The following is a 27,984-nucleotide window of genomic DNA, read 5'->3' on the forward strand; positions in this document are numbered from 1 at the left end:
CAGCAGTGGCGCACTTAGGATTTAATCTTGGAGGGGGCCGAGCGCTCAGGATTTAACCTTTGGGGGGAGACGTTTTGCGAATACGCACTGCATCGCATACGACCTATAACTGAGCATCTGCAGTGATCGCTAATTCATAAGTAGCACACAACATTAATTAAAAAAAAAAAGAATTTTAATTAGGAAAATATTTTTGGAAATTTTTCTAGTGTTTTTTTCCTTTTCTTTGGGGGGTGCCCGGGCCCCTTGGCCCCCTCTGGGTGCGCCACTGAAAACCAGCTTCAACCATGTACGCGTCGGCCGGACAGGAACCACCGACATCTGTTTATTGGTAAATACGTCATTTTGGCCTACTTGATTGGCCTCTGTAACTATTTTCATGACCTTGCTCCATCTTATAGGTCCTATTCATGTCACTGTTCCCACGATTCACTCTTAATTGCGTTGCCATTCAGGATGGAGGTAATCCAAGTTAACTGAATTAAATATTACCTGTACAATGATTCTTATATTTTTCTATCGACCACTTTGGCGACCACTGGTCTATAGTCTCAGCAATTTCACGCACTTTGATTCACCGGTCATTCAATACCATATCGTGCACTTGATCAATGATTTCTGGTGTTGTTACACTTTTTGGACGTGCTTCACGTCCTCATCTCATGGCCATGTCATTGGAAACACACAGGTGAGAAAGCATCATAAGATAGTTCTATGGTGTGTGTGTGTGTGTGTACCATATATTTGAGAACTTACCAATATCCATATACTTCTATATTTTTTGCATGTTGGAGAGGAAGAAAAGATATTACTGTAGGATTTTGAAGAGCAATATGATAAAATCCTCTCCAAGAGATTCAGCTATGTTTTTGCAATATTGCAGTTGCACTACCTGGAAGTTTTGAACTCTTTGGCTTTCCAAAAATGAGACGTTTGCTAGTTATTTTTTGCAACTATTTTTAATTATAAACCGCTTTTTACCCGGTTAGAAAATTAAGTCTTGGATAAACTATGAGAATTCAAAGGGGAATAATAGACAGTGTGTTGATAAGGGTTATCAAGGCAGCGTGTTCGAGAATAGTATTTAAATAGTGCATGTCAAGCATTTTGAAATTTATATATGTAAAATTATAGCGACTTTTTTTTCTTGCACTTATTTTTCTGCATTTTCGCTATAAATTTAACACACGAAGTAGACCGGATGATTGAAAGATGTTATCACATAATTATCATCATAAAAATAAATAAATAAAATCAGCTAACGCCTTTTGTTTCCCTATAAGGAAGTGGAAATACTCCTCCTCGTAAAAAGGCATTAGCTGAATTAGCACCATCATATCTATGATTAAATAGTTAAAATCAGTTCTGTACCTTACTGAATAAATTCGAATTTGTATTTTATTTTCTTCCAGAATGGTCAAAAATACTTATAGCTATCGGAACCGCAGTGATATCCCTTTTCCTAGTAATTCTTGTATTTGTAATATGGAAACGTTACGTAACACGCTGCCGAAAGAAATCAGACAGTGAGCTACAGAAATCTCACCGAGTGATACTTTATAACCATGCTAACATTCTTCCAAAGACATACGAAGAGAGCATTTGTGTTAATGAACTGCCTAATACGGTACGTAATCAAAGTAAAGAAATTTCAACTAAGTCACATTTTCCACACATGGAACTTTTGAAGAGACAAAATCTATGTGATAGTTCAGATACCGATTACGATCCTTCTGGTGGTGAGGATGTTGATTCATCAGTGGAAATGGTTTATGAAGAAATGAAAGACGACAGTCCAACTTTAAACAAAGAAAAACCTGTTATAGAGTTTAGTTTATTTTACAAATCCAAGACACAAACACTTATGGTTCACGTCACTAGAGTTGCAAATATTCCAGCAAGATATCGTAAACATTGTTCATCCTTTGTTAAGGTCTCACTTCTTGCCAGGAAGAAGTCATCGCATCAGAGCCATGTGTTCAAGAAATCTTTGAATCCAGAATATGAAGAAAACTTTATATTTCCCGGATACAAACTTGAAGAACTTCAGTGTTTTATACTACGTCTGTGTGTATATATAAAAAAGTTCCGTTTACTTAAAGATCATCTCATTGGAGAATATCGATTCCCCTTGATTGAATCTGAACTTGAATGTGATGTACCAAAGATCTTTTCGAAGAAATTATCTCCAAAGAATCGTCCTCCACACTTGGTAAGTCATAATCTACTATGATTTTAGACCAGTAAAATTATATAATAATAATGATAATAAATGGGGTGATAACTTCTTTTCTTTATGCATTCAGATTATACTAATCTTAAGTGCAGTATGTCATGCAGTTCACAAAAAATTTACATGTAGAAATAAAATGTGTGTAAAACTCATTTGTATATTTTTCAAAACAGAGGACGTGTATTTCATTCTGACTGCACCACAGAGAAGTCTATGAAAGCCATTTTTGTGTTTATATGCACAAGTATTTCATTTCAGTAAATTAAAAAAAAAAAAAAAAATCAGACCAATGCAGTCATCTCTTCTAAAAACTACTATATATCGAACTCGATCGGTTAAGTTGGAAAAAAAGCTGGTTTTTTCGCGGTTTAATAATTAATACAAAAGGAAATTGCTGTAACAAACTATTCCTCGAGTCCCTAATAGTTTTTTTTGTGAGTGTACTGTATATTTAAGGCGAACTAAGATCACTTAAAAGAAATAATTTTTGAAATTCTTAGACCGTCAAGTATATTTAATAAATGAGAAAATAAATCTTCAAAGAAAGAGGGCAACCTTTATAAAGGACTAATATACATGACCGTGTGTGTGTGGGGGGGGAGTTAATATTAAAAATAAATAAAAGTAGACGTACGGGGTTCTTAGCAAGTTAGGGTATACAGTAACCACAGTTCTACTCCCTCACATAAATAAATAATGATCTGTGTAATCTTCCACTCCTCCAACCTTCCGAATTCTAAACTTCAAGCTCACTCCTTTCATTATTAAATTCATTTGCATTTCATTTACTCGTATTAAGCCAAATATCCTCTTACTAACGAATTTAGATGGAATTTTCCTAAATGTACTATGAAAGATGAGTTATTCAATTTCCAATTTGCTGTTAACCCCTTCTGCTTATAACGCCTGTGTAGCTCGGTGGAAGTGACGTTTGCATTCACGGCTCACGCCACCTGAAGAATGGCAAACTTGTTCAGTTCTAGTCGCTGACCAGAGGAATCTTTTTCTAAGCCTTTTTTTTTTTCGACGAGTTTCTTCGGAAGAAGAGATCGGATCTCTTCTCCTGGAAACTCAGGACTTTCATCCTGTAAACTCAAGAAAATCGACCATAGAAAGCACACTATTTCCAGATAGTAATTATAGTGTTAGGATTAGGGACCACTAGATGGCGGCATAGTTGTCAGCAGCCTTCTTTCACCTGATGCTCTGTATAATCAGTGATAATCTTGAGTCAGTTGTCTCTGAATGGCTACCGGTGAAGATGGAACTGTCCCCTCGATCTCCAAGCGTTATATAGGGCTAAAATGGTCTTGCCAATTCCTATAAGGGAATGAAAAGCATAAGCGGATTTACATTCACCTTATAATATATATGAAACTGGCTGATCAACCTTCATTTAAAAAGTCCTTATACTGTATATATGTTCTGATCTGAATCATAGCCATGTTTTTTTTTTACCAAAGGACACATCATTTCAAATGCCTTATGGGGTCTTTTTTGTTGTTGTTTCATTGTAAGTATTCGATTGTCATCTTTCTGAACGTGTTAGGCTCAATGGTCTGTCAAGGTCAAGTGACTTGGTTTCAACCTAAGTAATACGAAGATAGGAGAGTTAATCCTATCTGCTTAGTCTGTCTGTTAATTGTGCCCTTCTGACTGGCTTGTCTACATTGTGGGATGAAATACCGTAGGAAGGAAACTCTCCTACCTTCATATCAGACCGGGGTTAACTCGCCTTCATTTGAAAATCCTTTACAGATTCTTCGTGTTCTACGGGATTCCAACCCAGTTTTTCTAGCCAAAGGTCAGTCTTTACCAACTGAGCTATGGAGAATACCAAGATAAATTTCACGTATCCGTTGAATTTCATCGGAAATCGCAACTAGTATCTTTTCTTGACCAAACTCGAAAAAACATTCAAACTTTCCAAGGCTAACTATAGGATTTTGGAGTAGTTACATTCTTCAATTTTACAACTTCTTATAACCTGCTTTAGAGTACATTATCCAATTAAAGACTAATTTGTCATATTATTTCATGAGCCAAGTAGCTTTAATTTATATGAAAGCTGTATATCGTTCGACAACTTACATACGAGAGAGAGAATCCAGCATACCAGGATGGCTTCATTCGCCAATTCTGGTGACTAGTTTGTGGATCAGTTGTTCAATAAGTTCTCAATATGAGGGAAAAAAACTGAAATAATCAGTTATGAAAAGGAATAAAGAAGAAACGATTAGTTAAAATGAAAGAAATGAAATGTTAAGTAACATATTACAACATAACTTGAAATTTAATTTTCACTAATTTGAATATACAGCTTATTCCAGGAATGACTTCATGTTCATTCTTAGAAACTTGAAAACTGGAGCAGAATATTTGTTATAATTTCCGTTCTGGACTGCGAACTCGACCATCCAATAGAAATTCTTCTAGGACTTAACATGTTCTCACACAATGCAAATTACTCACGCACACCAGGTTTAAAATTGCTTGGTATTTTTAACATATATATATATATATAACAATTTGTAGTATTAATACTGGGATGTGTTCATATTTATATATATTGACTATAACCGAGACTAGAATAACAATTAAATTTATTCAAAACGCAACATATTTCATCGGATTGTCCGACTTCTTCAGGCGTGGGAAAATAGAAAGCAAATAAACACTATAAGAAACATCATATCACTATAAAACGACTATTATAAAATTCAGTTAGCTTTGAATTGTAACTACAGTCCGTGTTGAAGTTCTATTGTTAAGTAACTGCGTGCGTCTGATTTCACGCGTGTGCTAATATCGGATAGCAGAGCAGAAAGAGTCCGGAAGATTATAGCTAAGGTTATTATTTATGTGATGAGGGTCCATAACAATTTCCTTAGACTCGACTATGCGTCGCTCTACCTCGTCATGACATATATGAAGGTTTGAGGTTGTTGTCCAGTTTATCTCATGTTGACGGCCTTCATCATTTGTGTTTACTGAAAACAGTACATGGCTTGACAGGGCATTTGCTCTAGTTCTTTTGTAGGCAATGTCTCTCTGGTGTTCTTCCAGACGTAGGAGGATGGATTTTTCAGTTTGGCCATAATTCTGACGGGTATAATTTCCATCATACGAAAGCTTATGAGAAGACACTTAAGAGTATTGGACTCGCTATCAACAGACTTATCTTCATGAAACGTTGTAAGTTCTCTTCTATTATTCCTAAATTGTTACAATTCAGAGAAGCCATTACCAGTGAAAAGCACATATAATCTACCAAAAAGCAAAACTAGAACTTTTAGGAGAGAGGATTAACGATACCAAACGTAATTTAGCTCATCTTTTCTCAAAAATCATCCTTAGAAAACCATTTAGCGACCTCCTTAGACTGCGTGTCATGGAATCGCGTTCAAGAAATAAGTACACGTCGGGCATTATCATCTCAAAACTTAAACAAACATGCTTATCAGAAAGTTTAATTCGCTAAAAACACAAGAACAATCAACCCCTAATAATCTTCATGGAAGAAATAAAAAATTAGTGATACACCATCCGTCATGTTCTAAATCATAACGAAGAACAAATTCTTAAAAAAAGTCTCAATTTTGTCCTTGCACCTAAAACTATTCCCAAGGAAATGTTTTTAACTAAGATGGAGAAAGCTGCATCACTTCCTCCTGCAGACGCCAGTTTACTTCGCATGGAAGCAATACTTGCGATTAATAATGCAAGACCTCCACCTGATAACATCTCCCTTGGCGAAAGGCTAGCCATAAAAAGTCTTAAGAATAACAAAGACATCGTTATCACACAAGCTGACAAGGGCAACGCAACTGTAGTGCTAAATAAAATAGATTACCATGAAAATATCTTGGCATTATTAGAGTCAGATACATACTTGGAAATTGAGATAGATCCAACGAGGTAGATACATAACAAAACAACCTCTTACAAAAAGCCACAGAACTTCCACGAAACATACGCCTTGCCGTTCGCTGTTTACATCCACTCATCCCAAGGTCATATGGTCTCCCAAAGATACACAAGGAAAACTGCCCACTGAGACCAATTGTAGATAGTATTGACGTGCCTACCTACAACTTATCTAAGTTTCTGGCTTCATCTTTAAAAGGTTTTACAGGAAATTCTTCTTCATATATAAAGAACTCAACAGATTTCGTCTCGAAAATCAAAAATTTCAAAACTCCAGCCTTCAGATATCATGGTGAGCTTTGACGTGGTGGCGCTCTTTACAAACGTACCAATTCAAGAGGTTCTCGATATTTTAAAGAACAAGATTTCAAAAAGATGTTTTCCATGCTATCACATTGCGTTCACTCCGGCTACTTTCAATATTAGAAGAAAATCTACAAACAAAATAAAGGACTGGCAATGGGAAGCCCCCTGTCTCCTATATTAGCTAACATCTTTTTTGAAGATTTCGAACAAAAGGCAATCTTCTCAGCTACTCTTAAACCAAAAATTTGGCTGAGATTTGTAGATGACATATTTCTTATCTGGGAACATGGCACCGATAACCTTCAGTCTTTTTTAAATCATTTAAACAACTTCCACCAAGATATCAAATTAACAATGGAGGTTGAAGAAAATGGATCTCTTCCCTTCCTGGACGTAAGACTTACTAAGACATCTGATTATATTAAAATATCAATCTTTAGAAAATCTACACACACAGATAGATACCTGCATGTATCCTCACATCACTATCCTGCACAGAAAGTGGGTATCATCTCAACCCTAGCACATCGTGCCAATCTATACTGTCAGATGATGAAGATCTAAATCCACCACTGTCAGGTCTGTTTAGCCGTTGGGGAGTATGTCAAACATATTTTCAAGCATAGTGTGTTAACTTTTGTAAGGTGATCTTTATGGTACTTCTCACATACACCAAGTCCCATATACCTTTCTGACATTTTTCGCTCTCTTCATTTCATTGTCCTCCTCTTCTACACACCATCACATCAAATTTTATCCTGTCTCACAGGGCCATTGTTAGGATATATGATACTTCTATGCAAGCACTTTTTTGCCACCCTTAAATTTAAGAAAATATGTAAAATTAAAAACAAACAAAAAAAAAAGTAATGTGTTTATGATGTAGATTCGATTTTGTTTCCCTCCAAACTTGTACTCCTAGCATTGCCTTAGCTGTTTAGTGGCTTATGATGGCACTGATGCCTCATCGATTTTTATTGATGAGTGTATTAATAATCAAGTCAAAAATAATGTGCTAAACACTACAATGCAGTTCTGAAATATGCACTACCTCAATGGACGCATGGATTCGATTCAATTTGGAAAGCAGGGCCGTGCTTATGCAAGGTACACGAGGCTCTAGCTGGAGCTCTGAAATGTTAGGGCAAATTTATGGGTCCTGAACAGTGGCATGTAAAGGGAGCTTTTAGATCTATACCATTTACAAAATGTGCAACACTTTATAAAAGCCAGTTATGAGCTGTAAACTTGTAAACAATTCTTGATTGCATATAACTTATTCACTGATGGAACGAACCCCCCTCCCCCTTAATGTAAGAGAGAGAGAGAGAATACTTGTAACAATAACTTATGGGCGCTTATGACGGTTTTCATTAAACAGTTGAAAAAATTTCCATTGCAGGTTTTCCATAAATGCACAGTATGGAGTTCATGGAATCCAATAGTTGGAACCACGTGGATCACTTCAGTTCGAGTGGGCATCTGTGTGTATATCATAATTATTATACCTGCGGAGCTTCTACTTTTTTTTTCTTTCCCGATTATCTGATTCTACTCTTTTTCTTTCCCGATTATCTGGTTCTACTCTTTTTTCTTTCCCGATTATCTGATTATTGCTTCTACTCTTCTAATACCAGCTCTTAGAAAGTCACTGAAATTACATTCATCAGCATGAAATTGCAGTTCTTGCCCACTCTCCAAGTCCTGGTTCAGCAGAAAGTGAAACAAAATGGTAGAATTAAAAAAAAAAAAAAAAAAACTCAGCTTACCACAGATGGCTGCAAACAAGAACCTCAACCTCATACTCAGCTTATGCTGAAACATGCAATACATATAAAGCAACCATCATGAAATCCGAATATATATGACTTCATAAAGGCCAAAAGCACGAAACTTCTCTCCTGTCCAAATGGAAGCCATGCCTTCTGGTTCCTTCCAAAGAAAGTTAACGAAACCTTTACTCATTACCTGTGCTTCCAACACTTTCTCAACCAAATGATTCACTGTTACAACACTGAAAGATAAACCTTACCTCAGGGCATCTTTCTTATCCTCAAATACCTGCATAGATGACCAAGACAAATCACCTCCTGGTGGTAGCTTATCCTTTCAGTCGTTTCCGCCCCTAGGTGACTTCGTAGACTTCTCCACAAAGTGTTCTTGCTGAGACTTTTACAGCGTAGTTCACCATTTCTTCCCCCCCCCCCCCAATTTTGTCCGGGCTCGCGATTGGCATATGGCTGGGACGTATTCATGCCTGTAATACGTGTGTTCGTGGGACCGGTTTGTCTGTTCTGGGGGTCGAAAAACCTGAGTTTCAGGGTGAAAAAAATCCCTGCTTCTGTATGAGACTGGCTAACTCACCTTCAATCGAGAAATCAGATAAAGATTCCTCGACACTGACAGAAATCGAAGTTCTTTGGTATTTCCGACCAAAGGGCTTCGTCTATACTGACTGAGCTACGGAGACTCTAAATCATCTCCTACCATACCAGAAACTGACCACCTTATGCCTCCTGTGGGGAAAAAAAAAAAAAAAAACTCCAACACAAATAAGTCTTTTGGTGTTGATGGTATCACCTCCAATTGTACTCAAATATTCTCCAGAGGAAGCTCCTGTCTTCAATTGTCCTTACAATCTTCTATACTGGACTGACACTTATCGAAATGTATGGAAGCAAGCATACATCCAACCTATTCTAAAAAAGATATAAAAATCTGCAAACTACCGAACAATTGGTATCACCTCAAGAAACACAAAGTAATTCAACACAACAAGCAAACTAACAGAAAACAAAAATAGAATATCTATCTAAAAAATGATAATGGAGACAGTGCTTATGACTTGTGTATTAAGATGGCTAGCTATGTGATGGGAAGAATTTCCCAGTTCTCCATGCATCTTAGGCTTTAATATTTTTGATGACTCTTTGAATGTTCTAACAAAGAAATTGCAGTCAATGTAGCCAATTTTGTATGTTGCCATAGTATTTGCTATTTAGTGTCTATTGTATGTGCTGCTAATCCTGATCTGTTTTCTTTCCCCCCCATGTACTTGATGCCATCTCTCATGATCAAACTATTTGTTCAACATAGCAAATTTGACATCAATGAGTGAGATACTACTGGTTTTGAGTGGTGAGTAGGTAGGTTTTCGAGGTTGAAGGAGATCTGAGAAGTAGTTTGGTGAGGAGAAACAAATTTTTTCCTTTATTGAAATAATAATATTATCATTTAGGCCTCCAAGGAGTAAAAATACTCATCGCAGGAGGTCCTTACTAGGAAACACAAGTCTATCAAGACTCAACGTGGGAGGTCCCTCCACAAAGTCTATCATACCACTCCTGACAGTTCTCGCTCTCACCACGCTATGAGGCAATGCATTCCAAGAGTCAACCACCCTCCAAGCAAAGAAACCACTCCTCACCCTCTTGCTCACAGTTTCCTTTTGTAACTTCTAGGGATGGCCCCTTGTCATCACTCCTTCCCATTGTTCAACAAGTGAAAGAACTCCCCAGTGTCAACCCTGTAACTACCTCTCAACAGTTTAAAAGTCTCAATCATATCAACTCTCCTTCTTCTATACACCAAACTCTGCAGTCCACATTCCCTCAGCCAATCCTCATAACTTTGTACAGTCCTGAAACTGTCTTTGTTATCCGCCTTTGTACCCTTTTCACAGTTAATTTATTCCCTTCAAATCCTGCAGACCAAATCTGAGAACAGTAGTCTAAGTGTGGTCTGATTATGGTCTTATACAATGGAATGATAACTCTTTTATCTCTGCATGTCAGCATCCTTCTCATTATTGCAGCAATCCTCTGTGTTACCTTCACCACCTTTGCAATGTCCCTTGAATTTCAGGTTTCTATCAATCATCCCCAGATCTCTTGTTTCCCCTACTTCCTCCAGTATATCTCCTCCAATAGAGTATGCAGCATACCATCGATGTGTCCCAAACCTCAAGACCTTACATTTTGCTGCATTAAACCGACACCCCATTCATTTGCCCATCTATCTAGCTTATTCAAGTCCTCTTGCATGATTACATCTGCACTATTACTAATAACCCTTCCCAGCTTCACATCACCTCCTGCAATCCACTGACAATGTCATTGATAGGTTAAACAATATAGGTCCCAGTATTGAGCCCTGTGGGACCACACTTGTAACCCTCTGCCTCCTTGAAATTGCCCCACCATACACAACTCTCTGATACCTATCAGACAGTCAATCCTGAATCCAGTTGACCAATCTGACATCCAAACCCATGTGCTGCAACTTAAATATCAGCTTATCATGTGGCACCCTGTCAAATGCCTTCGCTAAATCCAAGAAAATGGCAGCATATGCCTTTCCCTCATCTACTGCTCTTGTAACTTTATTATAAAACGCTAGCATATTACTAAAACAAGAGCGCCCCCCTCACAAATCCATGTTGACTCTCACAGATAACATTACCCTCATCTGCCCAATGTTGTATATGGTCCCTAACTAATTTCTCCAGGATCTTAACTACTTATGACACACAAACTGGCCTATAATTAGACACTTCCAATCTGCTACTGCCCTTATGCAATGGCACTATCTTACCTTCCTTACATTCCCTGGGCACCTTTCCTGTAGCTAGACTTACATTGAAAAATCAGGTCAAAGGAGCTGTCAGTTCCCCAGCACACTCTCTCAAAACTCTTGGTGAAATACCATCCAGTCCTACAGCTTTACTGACATCCAGAGTAGTCAGTATTTGGAACACGTTCTCCTCCTGCACCTCTAAACCTCGAACCTGCCCTATCTCTCTAGTATTATCCTTGTTATATTGTCTGTAATAGATAAAGAAGGGATACTGCTCCTCTAGATTTCCTATTTTTGGGAGGGCTTTCTTAGAATGCTGAAAACCATTTATCAATTACATCAATTTTTTGAAGGATTTGATGGACGTATTTGAGGTCTTGGATTTTTTTCTGCAGGACAGGGTTTTATAACACCTATTTTTTGTGGTGAATAATGGATGAGACTTTGCATTGAGCAATGTAACCCCACTATCCACAGGAAAAATGGGTATTATAAAACCCTTTGAGATAGGACATATAACATTTCCAGCAGTATAAAGATGAGAAGCCAAACATATGAACATCTTGCAAATACCTGGTTTTAATTCTTCCAAGCTAGAGGAGCAGTGTATCAACAAAAAAATAAAAATAAATAAAAGTTGCTTTCTCCTTGCTAAACAAGATCTCAAATCTCCTTTGCCTCTGAACCCACACCACTCAAAAAAATCAGAAGTATTAAATTCCATGTAAACAAGTGATACTTGTTTACATGGAATTTACTATTTCTAACAGAAGGGCCAATCGGGAGTGATTACAAGCTCTTGAACATCATGGACATAGAGGGAAAAAAGGAAAACACAATCAGGATTAGCAGCTCATACAACTGACACTAAACATTGAAAAACCCACATCGCAACAAGAAATATGGTGTAGTCCTACATCAAGTTTTGTCATCTTTCATCAAAGGTGAAAGATTTGCCCGAGGAATGCCGATCTTGAACTTTCTTCTCATCATAATACGAGTCATGAGTCCATCGTTACTCATTTTCAAAGATTCTATGTTCATGTTTTCCATTAATTATTATTATTAACATCCAACCTCCATGGAGTCAGACTCATTGTGGGAGGTATGCACTATTGCGCACAATACTCATCTAACCGCATCTAAAACTGATTCAATGTGTCTACATTCACAACACACTCAGGCAATGCATTCCACTCACCAACTCCTCAAATCCTCTTTAATACAATTTCCAGTAATGGCCTCTTGTTCAACTCTCCTCTTCCATTCTATGAAAAATCTCTTCGCAACCTGATAACAACTCCTGATTAGCTCATATGTCTCAATCATATCCCCCCCTCTCCTCATGAGGCAATACAATTTACATTCTCTCAATCTGTTCTCATACTCCACATTCCAAAGACCACTTACAATCTTTATGAATCTTCTCTGGATACTTTCCAACATATCCTCATCACCATGAAAACCTGGCAACCAGATCTGTGCACAATAATCCATATGAGGCCTGATCAAGGCCTTATACAATGGCATCATTACCATTATCCGATGTGTTGTCTTCACAACTTGTGCAATGTGGTCCCTGAATTTCAGGTCCTTGTCTACCACCAGTTCCAGATCCCTCATTTAAAGTTTCCCCACCAAGTGTATACTTGGCATTCCATTGTTGCTTGCCAAATTTCAAAACCTTACACTTTGCAACATAATCGTTTCATATTTTTTTCATTTCACTCTCCAGGTAATATGTACTATACTCTATGCAGAATTAGTAGAGATTCATATTCAATTAAATTCGACAATGAACAGTTTACATGTGGAATTTATACCAGACATAAAACTGGTTAATAAACTTCATTTACAACCCTCACCTCTGTTACTGTTATGGCTACCTCTCACAATAAAATCAATAAGAGATGAATAAAAAAAATAAAAATAAACTTATAAGCTAGTTTTAAGGATGACAGTATAAATTATTTTCTAGCTTGCTTGCTTTTAGCAGGCATTTCCACTTGTCAGCAGCTGCCTATTATCAGATTCCATCCTTGGTGATTTTTCTAGTTGGCCTCCTGTAAGCCTCTTGTCTCCATCCACTGTGACAATGGTTCCTCTCCATGTAACCCTTGATCTTTCTCCTTCTGGGCATGACCAATTCTTAATTCTTAAAGGCCACTGTTCTCTCAATTTCTGGTACTGTCCATATCATTTCAAAATGTGCCACTTCTTGGTGACACATTCTTTGACTTCTATCTCTGTTCGAATATATACAGGGTGGCCCATAAGTCATGAAGGGGTTTAAATATTTAGTACCTTTTTAATTTATTATTTTTATTCTCTTTTTTGTTCTCTCAATCAGTACTGGAGATTTTAAAAAAAATTTTTTTATTAGTTATGAAACCACATCACGTAAATGCTATTTTCAACTTTGCAAAGACAGGCTCTTTCTACAGTATGTCTCATGATAGCTGTTAATGTTTCTGGTTGCAGAGCCCTAATTTCCTGCAAGAATGTTCTCCTTCAGCTATTGGATTGTCTGGAAGTTCACATACCCCTTTTCCTTCAGGTAACCCCAATGGAAGAGGTGGGGAACCGTTAGATCTGGAGAAAATGATGGCCAATTAATTGCAGATCTTCATGTTCTACTGAAGTTACTGCAATAACTTCAGTAGAACACGAAGATCTGCAATTATCTGCAGATAATAGCAAAATTGCTTTGATGTTGGGTTGTGAACTTTTCCATGATTAATTTCCCAAATTAATCTCCTCAGGAGATCTGAAAAAATTAATAATCATAAAACTTATTCACATTTTAAATCCCTTTGTGACTTATGGGCCACCCTGTACATTCCTCAGATGAATAAGTTCATACTGGATGAACTTATTCATCTTGGAAGCCAGATACTTGATGGTATCCAGTGATTTTATAGTTCTCACCTCTAACTCAATATCTGGTGCACTATCACCTCCAACTACTAGGTACTTCAGGCCCAATGCTATGTATGCAACAATTTTCTCATCTAGTAATTTACGTCTTCCTTGTCCTATGCAAAGATCACCTGATCATCATCATCAGAAAAAAAAAAAAGAGAAAGAGAGTGTGTGTGTGTGTGTAAGAATTGTTTGCTTATGGGTATATGCCATTCCAAAGCACTGTCTGTTCCAATGCTTTAAGACTACATCTATGTAGATCTTAAATGAATGACGCTGGTGATATACACATTCCTTTATGAGCCCCTTGTTAGTATTTTATGTTGGTCCTGAAAGTCAATTTCCAAGCACCAAGTAGGTAGAGGTGATAGTGCTTGTCACCAATCTTTATAGCATATCTAGATCCTTGGTACATCCTATGTGCCATTGCTATCATTCCACCTTGTACACCTGCACTCTTCAATGCCTGCTACATGTTCTTCCTTTGGACAGTACTGTAAGCTTTTTCCAGATTCACACAAAATCAGGTCTTTATTCTTAGCAAACATTTTTTGGGGGATATTTGTCATAAGGAAAATATATTATCCATACAAGACCTTTCTGATATAAGACACTGTTCTACTGACCTTATTATAATACATATCTTGAATTCAATTCTGTCCTTCACAATCTGATTACAGAGCATGACAATTATTCCTTTATAATTCTTAGGGCCTCTCTTACTGCATTTCCTATAAATGCCTGATTTATATGAGAAATTCCACTCATCTCTCTTAAAATCTTGAAGGAAAATTACACCAAATACTGCTCAAGATCTATAAGGGACACTTACCTATTGCACATACCACCAGGCATCAGTAACATGACTATATCCTACTAGGTGTTAAATTTCACAGTACTTTCTTTCTTGCACTTCTTCTTTAGCCTTAATCACCATTATCATAATATTACAATTCTTTTTACTGCTTAATCACCTCTTATATGCCTCTTCATTGCTTCTATCTTCTTCACTTACTCGTCGTTTGCTCATCTCTTAACGTTCTTCGAAGGCCCTCTTCAGCTGCCTCACATATACGTTTATTTTAATGAACATACAACTCAGATGCAGTTTTTTCTCTGATTAAAGACAATTTCTACTCAAGAAATTGTCGTCTACATAATCCCATATGTTATAGTCCCGTAACGGCCTTATTCTGTATCTAGGCTTCTGAATAGTTCTACCAATGCGAAGCATTTGGCCTCCTACGTGAATATGAATAAGTTTCATATTCACGATTTTACTTATTGCAATACAACAATATGTCCCACATCCAGCTCCATGAAAAACACTCACATCTTGCCCTACTGCAATTCTCAGTGGTCTGGCTATCATCACATGAATTATTAATTTCATGCCTTTAGTTGGTTGGGTCTTTGTAAATCTTCATGTGGATAATAGCCATTTAGGCACCTGACACCTGAATCAACCTGTGTCCATTGCCATTAACATGATCTTCACCACGACTTCTCACCACACAATAATAATTAAAGTCTCCTCTCCTAGTACTAATAATTCATTGTGTCTACCTACTGATTCAATAATTTCTCTTAGATTTTCAAAATATTCATCCAGTGAAGTCATCTTCATATGGGGGGGGGGGGACATAAGTACCAAGAATTCCAATCTATGAACTTCAAAAAGTTAGATACTCCTTTAGCCCTTTTGCTTTTATCCACTCCATTCCATATATGTAGATATTTACTTAGTATAAAAAACTGTCACCTTTCTTCTTTGTGTAAGAACCATAACATTTATTTTTTGTTTTTCTATATCCTGAATCACCACACTGCATTTAGTATTTAGATTGCATATATTCCTTGTCCATAAGGATTGTTTGTTTCTTGCCAAGTCATCACAAAGAAGATCTATCAGTACTTCCTTTTTTTCTGAAATTTAGAGCAATATTATATTTAGTCAGACAGGTGGCTGGACTATTGTGGAACCCCAATGTGTTGGATCAGGATTTGATTTCAGCATTATCTTCTCTTGGGCATGTCAACAACCTAGACTATTTTGTAACTCATCATCATCATCATCATCAAATTCCTGCCATGTACCCTCAAGGGGTGTACAGGATATGACAGTACTACATGAAAAAATTACTTCATTACTAACTTCCTATCTACAATTTTCCTCCAAATCAGTCTGTTACTTGTCAAGACTCCAACATTATCAGATCTTATATTTCTATCGTCTAAGGCACTTTGTACCGTATCAATCCATCTATATCTTGGTCTTCCTCTGGGTCGTTTTCCTGCCAACCTGGCAGAGAACACTTGTTTTGCTAATCTTTCCTCTCCCATTCTATTTAAGTGACCATACCATCTGAGATTAGCTCTGCTAACACATTCCTGGATGCTGACAATGTCAAGTTCTTTCCTAATATCCTCATTTTTAATATGATATTGCCATTGATGCCATCTGTTCACGCCTCTAATCTTTCTCAGGACTCTCATATCTGCGGTCTCTAGTCTTTGGTCAAGTGTTTTACTTCTGACCCAGCTCTCAGATCCATAAGTTAAAATTGGTTTGAACACAGTCTTGTATACAGCTAATTTAGTGTTCCGACTAATTTCTTTCTTATTCCATATGAATTTATTCAATTGACTTCCCATGATACCAGCTTTGCTGATTCTGTTGTCTATTTCTATATTTAGTTTACCATCTTCAGTAAAAATTGTGCCTAAGTAGCTGAAATGTTTTACTTGTTCCACAGGTTCTCCATTCACAACACAGTTGACATTTTCAATGATTCTGCCTATTTTCATTGTCTTTGTCATTTTATTGCTGACCTTCATACCATATCTATTACAACAGCTATTCAATTTAGTCAGAGAATCTTGCAGACTTGTAGCGGATTTATTTAGAAGTATAACATCATCCGCATAAAGCAAAGAGCTGACATTAACATCTCCAATTTTGATATCAGGTATAATACCACATTCCTTCATAATGTGATCCATATAGATAATGAATAACAGAGGGGATAATGTACATCCTTGTCTCACACCAGATTTAACATTAAACCATCTTCCTGTACTTCCTTCAATTCTAACTGCTGACTCACAACTCAAATAAAGACTAAGTATTGCTTGATATAATGCCCCATTGACACCATATAACTGCAGCGTATTGAATAGCTTCTCTCTTGGCACCTTGTCATATGCCTTTTCCAAATCGACAAAACTTAAATACAGATCTTTGTTATATTCCCATGCTTTCTCGACTATTTGTCGTAAAGTGAAGATCTGATCCTGACAGCCTCTATTTGGCCTGAATCCAGCTTGTTCCTCACCAAGCTTTTCTTCCACAATTCTTCTCAACCGTTTCTCAAGTATACTTGCATAGATCTTGCCAGGAACACTCAGTAGGGAAATACCTCTGTAATTCTCACATTCAGTTTTATTTCCCTTTTTATATATGGGTACTATGAGAGCTCTACTCCAATCATCGGGAATTCGTCCCTCTGTCCAGGCTTTCTGAACTATGCAGTGCAGCCACTGTAAGACTCTTATACCACCATACTTCAGCATTTCTGGTCGAATATCATCTACTCCTGCTGCCTTTCCACATTTCAAGCCTTTCATGGCTTTTTCTACTTCAAGTATGGATATGTATTCCTGACTCCATGCCTGGTCAGTGTTTTTTATCACTGTGCTGTCATCACTGCTTGTTTCATTTAGCAGTTTTTCAAAGTAATTACTCCATACTTCAAGGATATCTTTTTCTCCTGTTTTCATTTCACCTTTATCATCTCTAATTCCTTTTACAGCACTCTTTCCTCCATTCCTAAGCTTCTTCAACAACCTCCAGAATATTTTGCCACCTTCTTGATATTTATTTTCTATATTCTTGCCAAAGTCCTCCCATGACTTTTGTTTAGCTAGTTTTACACACTGTTTAGCTTTCTTACATTTGTCTCTGTATTCTGTAAGAGTAAAAGCTGACTTATTTGCCAGGAACTTTTGATATGCTTTCTTCTTTTCCTTCACTGCCTCTTTAACTTCCTGTGTCCACCAGGGAGTTCTGATTTTTTTATCTTTGCACACAACCTCACCACATGCCTCTCTGGCAGAATCAATCAATGTTTCCTTCAGAGTTTGCCACTGAATCTCCAAGGTTTGATTCATGTTCTCAAACTCTTTCGTTTTCTTTTCAATAATATTTCTGTATTTTAGTCTACAGTTTACATCTGAGAGCTGCTCAATTTTTATTCGCTTTAAAACTTTCTTACATGTTATTCTTTTCAATATGAAATTCAATTTTATCCTGCTCAAGACTAAATAGTGATCACTTCCAATTTCAAATCCTCTGTACACTCTGGTGTCCTGCACCAGGGAGAAAACATCACTATCAACAATAACATAGTCAATGAGACTTTTCTTATTCCTAGCCTCTTCTCTCCATGTGAATTTGTGCACATTTTTATGTTGGAACATGGTGTTAGTAATAACCAGTCCATGTCCTGAGCAGAAATCCAACACATATTTGCCATTATTATTAGCTTTGCTCTTTTCTCCAAATTTTCCCAAAATATTTTTGTATGTCTCACAATCATTTCCTACTCTACTATTTAGATCCCCAACAAGGACCAACTTTTCCTTTTTCATTGTGTCAGTTGCTTTTTCTAAAGCGTCAAAAAATTCCTCCACTTCTACCTTAGTAGAACCTTCTGTGGGACCATAGGCACAAATAAGTCTCATTGTCCAGTTCCCCATTCTCATATTTGCCCACATTACTCTACTTGAGACTGACTGCCATTCAAGAAGATTAGCCTTGTATTTTGTGTTGAATACTATGGCTACTCCTTCTTTTCCTTGATTGTTATTGCCTGAATATAACATTTTGTATTTATTGCTCAGAAAGATCTCACCAGTTTTGGTCTTTTTTGTTTCAGTCACCCCTATTATGTCGATCTGGTACCTATCTAATTCCTCAGCTAGCTCCATTTCTTTGCCATTCAGGCTTCTTACGTTGATAGTACCGATCTTTAACTCTGGTGATGTTGAGTTGGGGTTTGTTTTCAGATTTGTTCCAGTAGCTGACTTTTCGCTGTTCGCCCTGGTTCCCTGGCGAAAACAACGGGGGCCTTGTTTAACCGGGCGACACCCCAGCCGGCATGAAATTTTGTCATGTTGTACCATCATTTTTTATTTTGGTTTAACCAATAGGAATACAATTTGGTCGGCTAAATCCCAAATTGCCAGCCCATCCTCGTTCGTTCAGTATCAAAGTAGATACCCAACAGGGTGCACCACGAGAAGGTGAGGATTGGACATTAGGTCAGAAGCCCTGGTCGGTTCTCCGCATTCCTTTAAAGGCTATGTGGAGGTCTCCTCTCAGTTATACAGCTTTGACCCTTAAGCACCCCTATTTTGTAACTTCTAGTTCTAAAAAAAAATTTTTTTTTCTTAAAATCACTGAAGGAATCAAACCTTGAACTTTGGCAGTACATTAATATATTTAAATGTTTGATTCTACATTTTAAAAGTATACATAATTAAACGGCATTCCTAGAAGTCAATTTATAAATAAACTATAATTTCAGAAAAAGAAGGAATCAGAACATGGAAACTTTGGCCAACTCTTTCTTCTTCTTCAGTATCAAGCATCTGCTGATAGATTAAAGGTTCTGGTCAGAAAAGCTGAAAATATTCCTAAACCTAGTGGAATGTCTCTAGTTCAACCAGGTGAGTGGCAGTGCATGATATTAAAACAAAACGGAATAAAACTATTCAATATTGGGTTTGTAATGGGAGAAGAATTTTGGGGAGATGTATCATTTTTTTATCAGAACATGAACCATAAATTAATATCAGAATCTAATAATATTTTTTTTAAAAGTTTAAGCAACTAATAACTAGCTTTCTAAGAAGCAGAATGCAAATTCCAATTATGGGATGCTTAATTTGCTTGCTGAGTAAATTATAAACATTTCAACAGATCTCAGATTTTCATCACAATCAGGGAACAGTTTAAATATTAGACAACATAGAAAGAAACAGTTTTGTGTATTTGTGTGACCATTAATAATTCCTGGTTGTTATCATTCTTAATCCGTCCATGTATAAAATCAAGAGTTGGGAGATAGATAACAATGTCTCTCAATGTTTGTTTTTGCAAGTTGTAATGATGTCCTATAATCGAGGGATAGATTGGACATTTATAATGCCAAGCACTATCGATCTTTCTCAAAGGTTCATCAATTTATGCATCGTTAACCCATACTAATGGGCTAATGATGCATAACATAGTCTCTCCCATCTTCTGCAAGGCAGCCTCTTTATGCAACAGAAGCTCCAGTGTAAATACTAAGACAACCGATGTGAAGTCACTAGCCTCTATATATAAGAAGCTCAGTTGTGAAGATACTTCACAAGCAAAATCTGTTTGCCTGCACTTGGATAAAGGGTTAAACCAAGAATATAATAGATTGGGATGATGAGATGGCATCCAGAAGTAACAAAAATAAATTTCTTGAGTTTTTGAAGGACAACTACTTTAGGCAGAGGATTCAAAAGTGAGTGACAAAGATGGTAAGTGGTCTGTGGAATGTGCTCTGTGATGAGACTGAGGGTGTTACGGAATGCAGAAGTTGGTTGATAGGCATAAAAGAGAGGATATGATAGAAACATTTTAGTTACTTAAAGGATTTTATAGGATTGATGCAGGAGAAATGTTTCAGCACTTGGCTAGAGGAGGCAGAACAGGAGGTCATTCCTGGAAGTTGAGTAAAAGTGCAGTTAGTAGGAGTGTGTGAGGGCTAGATTTCTTGCTTGGAGATTTGTGAATGAATGGAATGGGATGCCAGAGTCAGCTGTGAGCACTTTGTCTGTTAATGAGTTCATGGAGAGAATGACAGATAGTTTGAGCCTCCCACAATGAGCCTTAGGACTCCATAGAGGTGCCTGTATAATAATATTCATAATAATAAACTTACATCCCTCTCTCTAAGTCAATCTCCCTACGACTGAGGACTTGTGACCTGATGTATTAGTCTTCGACCTCTGAGTGCATCCTCCAACTTTAGTCCAATATGAGCAGGAATTTGATCCCACCATCTCCCATGGGCCTGCCTCATTCTCTAGCTCCTGGCATCTTACCCTGCATGAAGAATTTTTCGATGTTCTCTCCCTCTCTTCTTAAGATGTATCCAAAATACCAAAGGATTCACCTCTCCACCATGTTGTGGAGGCTCATTTCAAGATTCAACTGACCTCATGCTCAAATTGGTTCTTTTCTCTGTCAAAGGAAGAATCAAAGCATCCCTCTCCAGGCCCATATCAGAAAATCATTGATTAAAAAAAAAAAAAAAAAAAAAATTAATTGCCTTGCTCCGTGTCCAAAAAGACTCTGGGCCATAAAGGACCGGAAAATCCCAAGGTCAAACCAGTATGATCTTTATGTTAATAGATATTTTCTATTCCTCCAGATCTTTGTGAGCTGAGTCACTGTAGATCTTTCATTGTAATTCAATTTCTTATTTCCTCCATATGATTCCCATTGGCAGAGAGAGAGAGAGAAATGAACCCACATAAATTGATCCACTTTATTTTTAACAAGCTGTCCTTAAGTTTTTTTCCATTATGATTCTTAGCTAGGATCATCAACTTTGTTTTATGCCATCAATCTTGAGTCTGTATGTCAAGCTATGCCATTGTATTCTTCCAAGATGTTCGCTCAAGTTATTTTCATTTTCTGTTATCAGTACTACATTTAAAATAAACAAACAAATAAAACTTGCTTATAGTTGTGGAAAGCTTTGTAAATAAAGTCAATTTTCAGTCATGGAAAACACAAATTCATATCCGGACTAATCACTAGAGGTAAATTTTGAATTCATTTTCTGTTGTTGTGTTGTGGTTTATAGGCCAAGTTCACTACTTTCTAGAGACAAACTAAAAGCTAAGTGAAACTACTTTTGGAATTAACATACCCAAGTAATAAATCCTTTCAAATTCTAAAGAAAAGATTTATAAACTACAGTTGAATTGATATCAGTATGCTGCATGCACATACAATTGATATCAATGACACATATACAATGGTATGAAACAATTTAATGTAAAATTTTACCAATAATTGAAAATAATTATGAATAACAATCAATTCAGTTTTACTTACTGATTTTGTGGACTTATTTATTCATTTTTTTCTCTTCCCTAGATTATTATATCATTGTCAGTCTGCTAAGAGATATTGAAGCTATAACATATAAAGAAACTCGACCAGCACCTGGGCCAAATCCGGTTTGGAATCAGCCATTCTTATTTGATATTCCTTCAAGTGATGTGAGTAACTATTGGTTACAGTTTTTGATCATGCATGGGAAAATTTATTCCAGAGATGGTGTTGTGGGACATGTACTGGTTGGTCCCAATACTACACCTACAGGTGCCATTCACTGGCAAGAGGCAATGGAACCAAGATCTCTGGAGTCTGCCAAGTGGCATAACATATATCCTTTGGACAAACTTTGAACACTCTTCAATGCATTCTTTACATAAAAAGGGTATTGCAGAAGTCAAATGGATAGTGTAAAATTACATAATTGTGTACTATGTATTATATAAGCTGTAATTATGGAGGGAGGGATCTCAGAAAATGTTACCACATCCTGACATGTTCCATATGATGGAGACCATCTTAATGGTTTAAAATTCACAATATTCCACTGTTCACATGCTATTTGTGAGTTGTTTCATAGCAAACATTTTAGCTTTTACTGTATCTCATATCTCACAAGCAGAAATCCATAAAAAGTTGGGAATGCAGATTTCCTTCCTAATTTAATCTATTAAAGTGCTGGATAATATTTAGTAACAGGAACAAAGATGATGAATTGGCATGCTCTCACTCAGAAGGTTAAAAATACGGCTGAAACTTAGCTTAAACATTACCAGTTAATGATCAGTCTCACAGCAATGGTATTGTAAATGCAGTAATCTGCATTTTGTTAATTAATTAATGTCTGAATTGCAATCTGATCCATTTAGTCAACAGACGATCTGGTTAGCTAGTGTTTCTGCTCTCCAGTAAGTGATGAGCTTGAATCCCAGTGCAGGCATAAATTTTTGTTAATACCTAAATTGAGGTAGTAGAAGAATTTTAGTCTAGGACCTGCATACTGGAGACTTGAAATGATTTTGAAAGAGTTCTATGCTTGATTTCTAGAATAGACTTCCTAGATTATCCTTAGACACTAACAACAGGTTTATAACCTTTTCAACATCACAAATAAATGAAAATATCAAGATGGCTAAAAAAAAAAAAAAGTTGTATAGTATTAATTACCCACTTCCCATCCTAAAAATGTATAGCATTCTCCTAGGACACAGTGTGTATGTATTTTATACACGTGTCCCAGCAGAATGTGTATAAATACAAACATAAGGAAAAGCTATTTCTCTTTGAAATGCACTGTTTCAAAAAATAATGAAATGCTGAAATGAAATTCAGATAATTATAATTAAATGGATTATATGCAAATACCACATGTATAACTAATATAACTGAGTTAGAAACAAAAGCATGTCATCTCAAAGCACATTTAAAAACTGGGAAAAAATGACAAGCTTATGAAAGCAAAGAACTGTTCTTGGAATTGTGGTCAAAATATTACTGTTGCTATTTATAGAATAGCAAATCTTATAAAACATGTCTTTCTGCACTGCTTTTACAGAAACATTCATACCACTCCTTGAACTCATTCACTGTTTGTGCTCTCACCACCTTATCAGGCAATGCATTCTATGGTTCAATCACCCTCCATGCAAAGAAACCACTCCTCACGCTCCTTCTCATTCCTTCCTTTCACAACTTCCAGGGATGGCCTCTTGTCCTCACTCCTTTCCCTCTATTCCACTAAACAAAAGAACTCCCCAGTATCAGCTCTATAACTACCTCTCAACAGTTTAAATGACTCAATCATATTACCTCTTCTTCTATCTACCAAACTTTGCAGTCCACATTCCATCAGTCTCTCCTCATAACTAACAATGTACAGTCCTAATATTATTTTTGTTATATGCCTCTTCACTCTTTACAACGTTAATTTATCTCCTTCAAATTCTGGGACCAAATTTGAGCACAATAGTCCAGATGCGGTCTCATCAGGGCTTTATGAAATAGAATGACAACTCTTTCATCTGTTGTTCAGAGTCCTCAGTATTACCCACTCCCAGTCAACCTCTGGGTTACCTTCTTCAACTTTGCAATATGTTCCCTGTGCTTTTACTAATAACCCTTCCCAGCTTCACATTATCTGCAAACAACTGAATACCCCCTGAAATCTATTGATTATTATTATCATTATTGCATGGGCACTTCCAATGAGTCACAAACTATCAACACAATCTCTATTGTACCTTTCCTTGAAACCAGTAATACACAAAGGATATTACAACTGATTCAGGCAAGCACTCCATTCAGTCACTACTCTCTCTCTCTCTCTCCAAGTGAATAAACTAGTCCTTAAACCCTTGCTAGCCCTACTCTTACCCAACTTCCAGGAATGACTTTCTGTTCTCTACCCCCCCCCCCCCTCTAGCCAAGTGCTGAAACATTTCCCTTGCATCAATCCTATAAAATTCTTTAAGTAACTTAAATGTTTCCATCATGTCTTGGTCATATCAAGACTTTATAAAGAGGAATGACTCCCTTATCTCTGCTTGATAGTGTATCCATCTATAATCAAGTAATCCTGTGAGCTACCTTTGCTACTTTAGAATATGCCTGCTAAACTGCAGTTCTCTATCTACTACTACCTCGAAATCTCTGGCATCGTGAATTTCCTGGAGTACAGTTACCTCATTGTGATACAGAGCTTGTGATATTTGTATTCCAACATGCATTACTTTACACTTTTCCACATTAAAGTGACATCCATTATGATTTTCTCATACTGTCAGCCTATTTAAATCATACTGCAAGCTCTCTACATCATCTTGATTAACTATTACCCAACTTTGCCTCATCATCAGCAAACAACTGAATATCTCCCTTCAAATTATTTCCTATATCGTTTATGTGCAAATGAAAAAGCAGTGGCCCAAGAACAGAGCTCACCTGCCCTCTCCTGAATTCTGCTCCTCCATATACTATTTTTTTGGTATCTGTCCATCAGCTACTCTGTTATCCATATCATAAGAGAGAGTTCCATGTGATATCCAGTTAAATGCCTTTCCAAAATCCAGCAGTATCATTATGTAGCCATTCCCTTTATCCAACTCAGTTGTCACTGTATTATAAAATGATAGTAGATAGTAAGGAATAACCGACTGTTCACAAATCCATGCTGTCCCTCATAGAGTATCATATTCTTATCCACTCATTCCTGAATTCTCTTCTTGACCAACTTTTCCAGATTTTACTACCACTACTGATATAATAATTAGTCAATAATTTGCTACCACAAACTTAGATCTTCCTTTATACAAAGGATTATTTTGCTCTCCTTCTACTCTCTTTGCTAGAGCTGAGACTTAAATTAACCAGCCTAGTCAAGGACAGGGGTTTGCCAGTTTCCCCTGCACATTCTCATAAAATGTAAGCTGATATCCCATCCAATACCACAGCTGTATTTGCATTCAGATTCTTCAATATACTAAGTATCTCCAATTCTTCAACCTCTGTTCTCACATCAGTCCCTGTCATCAATGTCATAACAATATCTTCACTTGGATGATAAACCCTTGCAAAATGATCACTCAATAGCTCAACAATTTAAAGTTAAATTATTGAGCTACTGAGTGTTTAAATCCCAAAGAGTTTTTTAATGTGTGGCAAATAGGAGGAAGAATGACTATAGTTATCCATCTATAGTCATTCTTCCTCCTATTTGCCACACATAAAAAACTCTTTGGGATTACCTTTTGCCTATTCAGCTAATTTCTTCTCATAAACTCCATGGCCTATAACAGCAACTAATTTTATATTTTGTTGCATTGGCCTCGATCTCACACTAGATTGACTCAAAGGAACTGCCATTCTGCATGACTGACTCCTACTCTTGTTGGCTACAATTCATCTGCTATCATCAGTGGTACCCCCCCACACACATCCTGTCTACTCTATCCTTCCTCTAAATACCAAATCTATCATATTTTATCCTTGTAACTATATCATCTGCTGTTAGTCGTCTCACTAATGCCTATAACATTTGGAGAGGTTGCACCAATCAATGCCAAAAACTTCTCCCTGTAATTCCTGATACTTCTGGCATTAATATATAAAGGTTGTTGTTATAAAGGTCAACTCCAGATTACAAACATATAGAGAGCTCACCAGCCATGCAAGAAACTGAGACTCCTGCAAGTTGTTGTGGAAACACAGAAGACTCACCCCGTCCCCGACGGAAGAGGACAGTAAGTAAGATATAAAGGTTAAATAATACAGGTCCTAGTACTGAACCCTGTGGGATCACACATGTAATCTTCTACTTCCTTGATACAGCTTCCTCATACATAACTCTCTGACATCTATCAGACAGCCACTCCACAATTCAATTCACTAATATATCTCAACTCTTATGCTATAACTTAAATATCAGCTGATCATTTGGTACTCTGTCAAATGGCTTTTGTAAAAAAAAAAAAAAAAGAGCAGAATATGCCTTTCCTTCATCTACCACTCTTGTTCGTTTATTATAAAAGTCTATAAGATTACTAAAACAAGAGCACCCTTTAACAAATCCATGATAACTCTCACATATAACATTACCCTCATTTGCCCAGTGCTGTAAACAATCACTCACTAATTTCTCCAAAATCTTAACAACTAATGAAATACAAACTGGTCTATAGTCTAACACTTCCGATCTACTACTACTCTTATGAAACGCTACTATCTTACCATCCTTGGGCACCTTTCCCATGGCCAGACTCACTGAAAAGCTAGGTCAATGGAGCTGTCATTTCTTAAGCAGAGTCTCTCAAAACCCGTGGTGAAATCCCATCCAGTCCCATTGCTTTATTGACATCGACACACTCGTCTTGCACTTCTAAACCTCAAACGTACCCCATTTCTATAGTATTAAAACCTACTTCTGCAGAATGAAATACCTGAATAAAGTATTCACAACTCCATTATGTTCTTTTCATCAGTATACAAAGTATCAATCAGTATGCGCTCTACTCCTATTTTTATCTAACAATGTCATTTTTCCACAATCATTCCTCCTCTTATTGACTATATAACAAAAGAATTCTTTAGGATTTTTCTTGGATCTCATAGAAAACCTCTTTTCATATTCCAGTTTTGCCTTCCTTATCATACTAGTCACTCTCCTGGGCTGTAAATTTGTTAAAAAGGAAATCAGAAAAATGTTTCTTTAAAAATATGTCTTTTTTTCTTTGAGTAAAAACTTTTTTTGGAGTCATTTATAGTACTTCCAAAGAATACGCAAAATGTATAAATATATGAAATATTATTAGTTAGTGGTAATACAAATGGTCCATCGAAAATAGTGAGATATAGATTTTCTTAAATTATTTTTTTACTATGATATTTAGATTGTACATATGAATACTTGCAGCAATTAAGTTAAAAAAAACAACTAAATATCTGTAATCAGAAAAATATAGCTGACCAAGTCATTTTCATAATTCAACAATGCTGTTCACATACATATTATTCAAAAAAGAGTAAGCATAGATATAATACAATTAAGCTAAAGAGGAGATACGTGATGCTGTCAAAAAGAAACTGGACTGTGCTGGATACTCAACAACAAACTGAGATACAGTCTCATGCCACATGGCTGTGCGCACTACATTCTTACCACATGTTTGTGACATTCTGTGATTTTGCCATGAACATGAAATTAGAACAAAGGACAAAATTTTGTAAAATTTTGCATAAAACTAGAAAATCAGCCACAGAGTCCCTTGAATTTCTTCATATGACATATGAAAATGAAGCCATGAATTGAACTCAGTGTTTGGAGTGACACTCATGTTTTAAGGACAGAACCACCTTGGAG

General features: G+C 36.7%; 1 protein-coding gene across 1 annotated transcript in view; it reads left to right on the forward strand.

Annotated features, from left to right (window-relative positions):
* Window positions 1-25,791, forward strand: part of LOC150099995 (synaptotagmin-4-like) — a 36,164-nt gene extending 10,373 nt beyond the window's left edge. Inside the window, exons 2-4 of the mRNA XM_090402778.1 lie at window positions 1,413-2,212; window positions 19,552-19,693; window positions 22,170-25,791. Of these exons, the coding sequence (XP_090258904.1) occupies window positions 1,413-2,212; window positions 19,552-19,693; window positions 22,170-22,483 (1,256 nt within the window). The 3' untranslated portion in view covers window positions 22,484-25,791. The remainder of the gene's footprint in view (window positions 1-1,412; window positions 2,213-19,551; window positions 19,694-22,169) is intronic.
* Window positions 25,792-27,984: the final 2,193 nt, after the last annotated feature.

Source organism: Typopeltis vanoorti, chromosome 13, assembly GCF_054136105.1.
Source record: "Typopeltis vanoorti isolate ZY-2024b chromosome 13, IOZ_Tvanoo_1.0, whole genome shotgun sequence".
In the NCBI taxonomy this organism is placed as follows: Eukaryota; Metazoa; Arthropoda; class Arachnida; order Uropygi; family Thelyphonidae; genus Typopeltis; species Typopeltis vanoorti.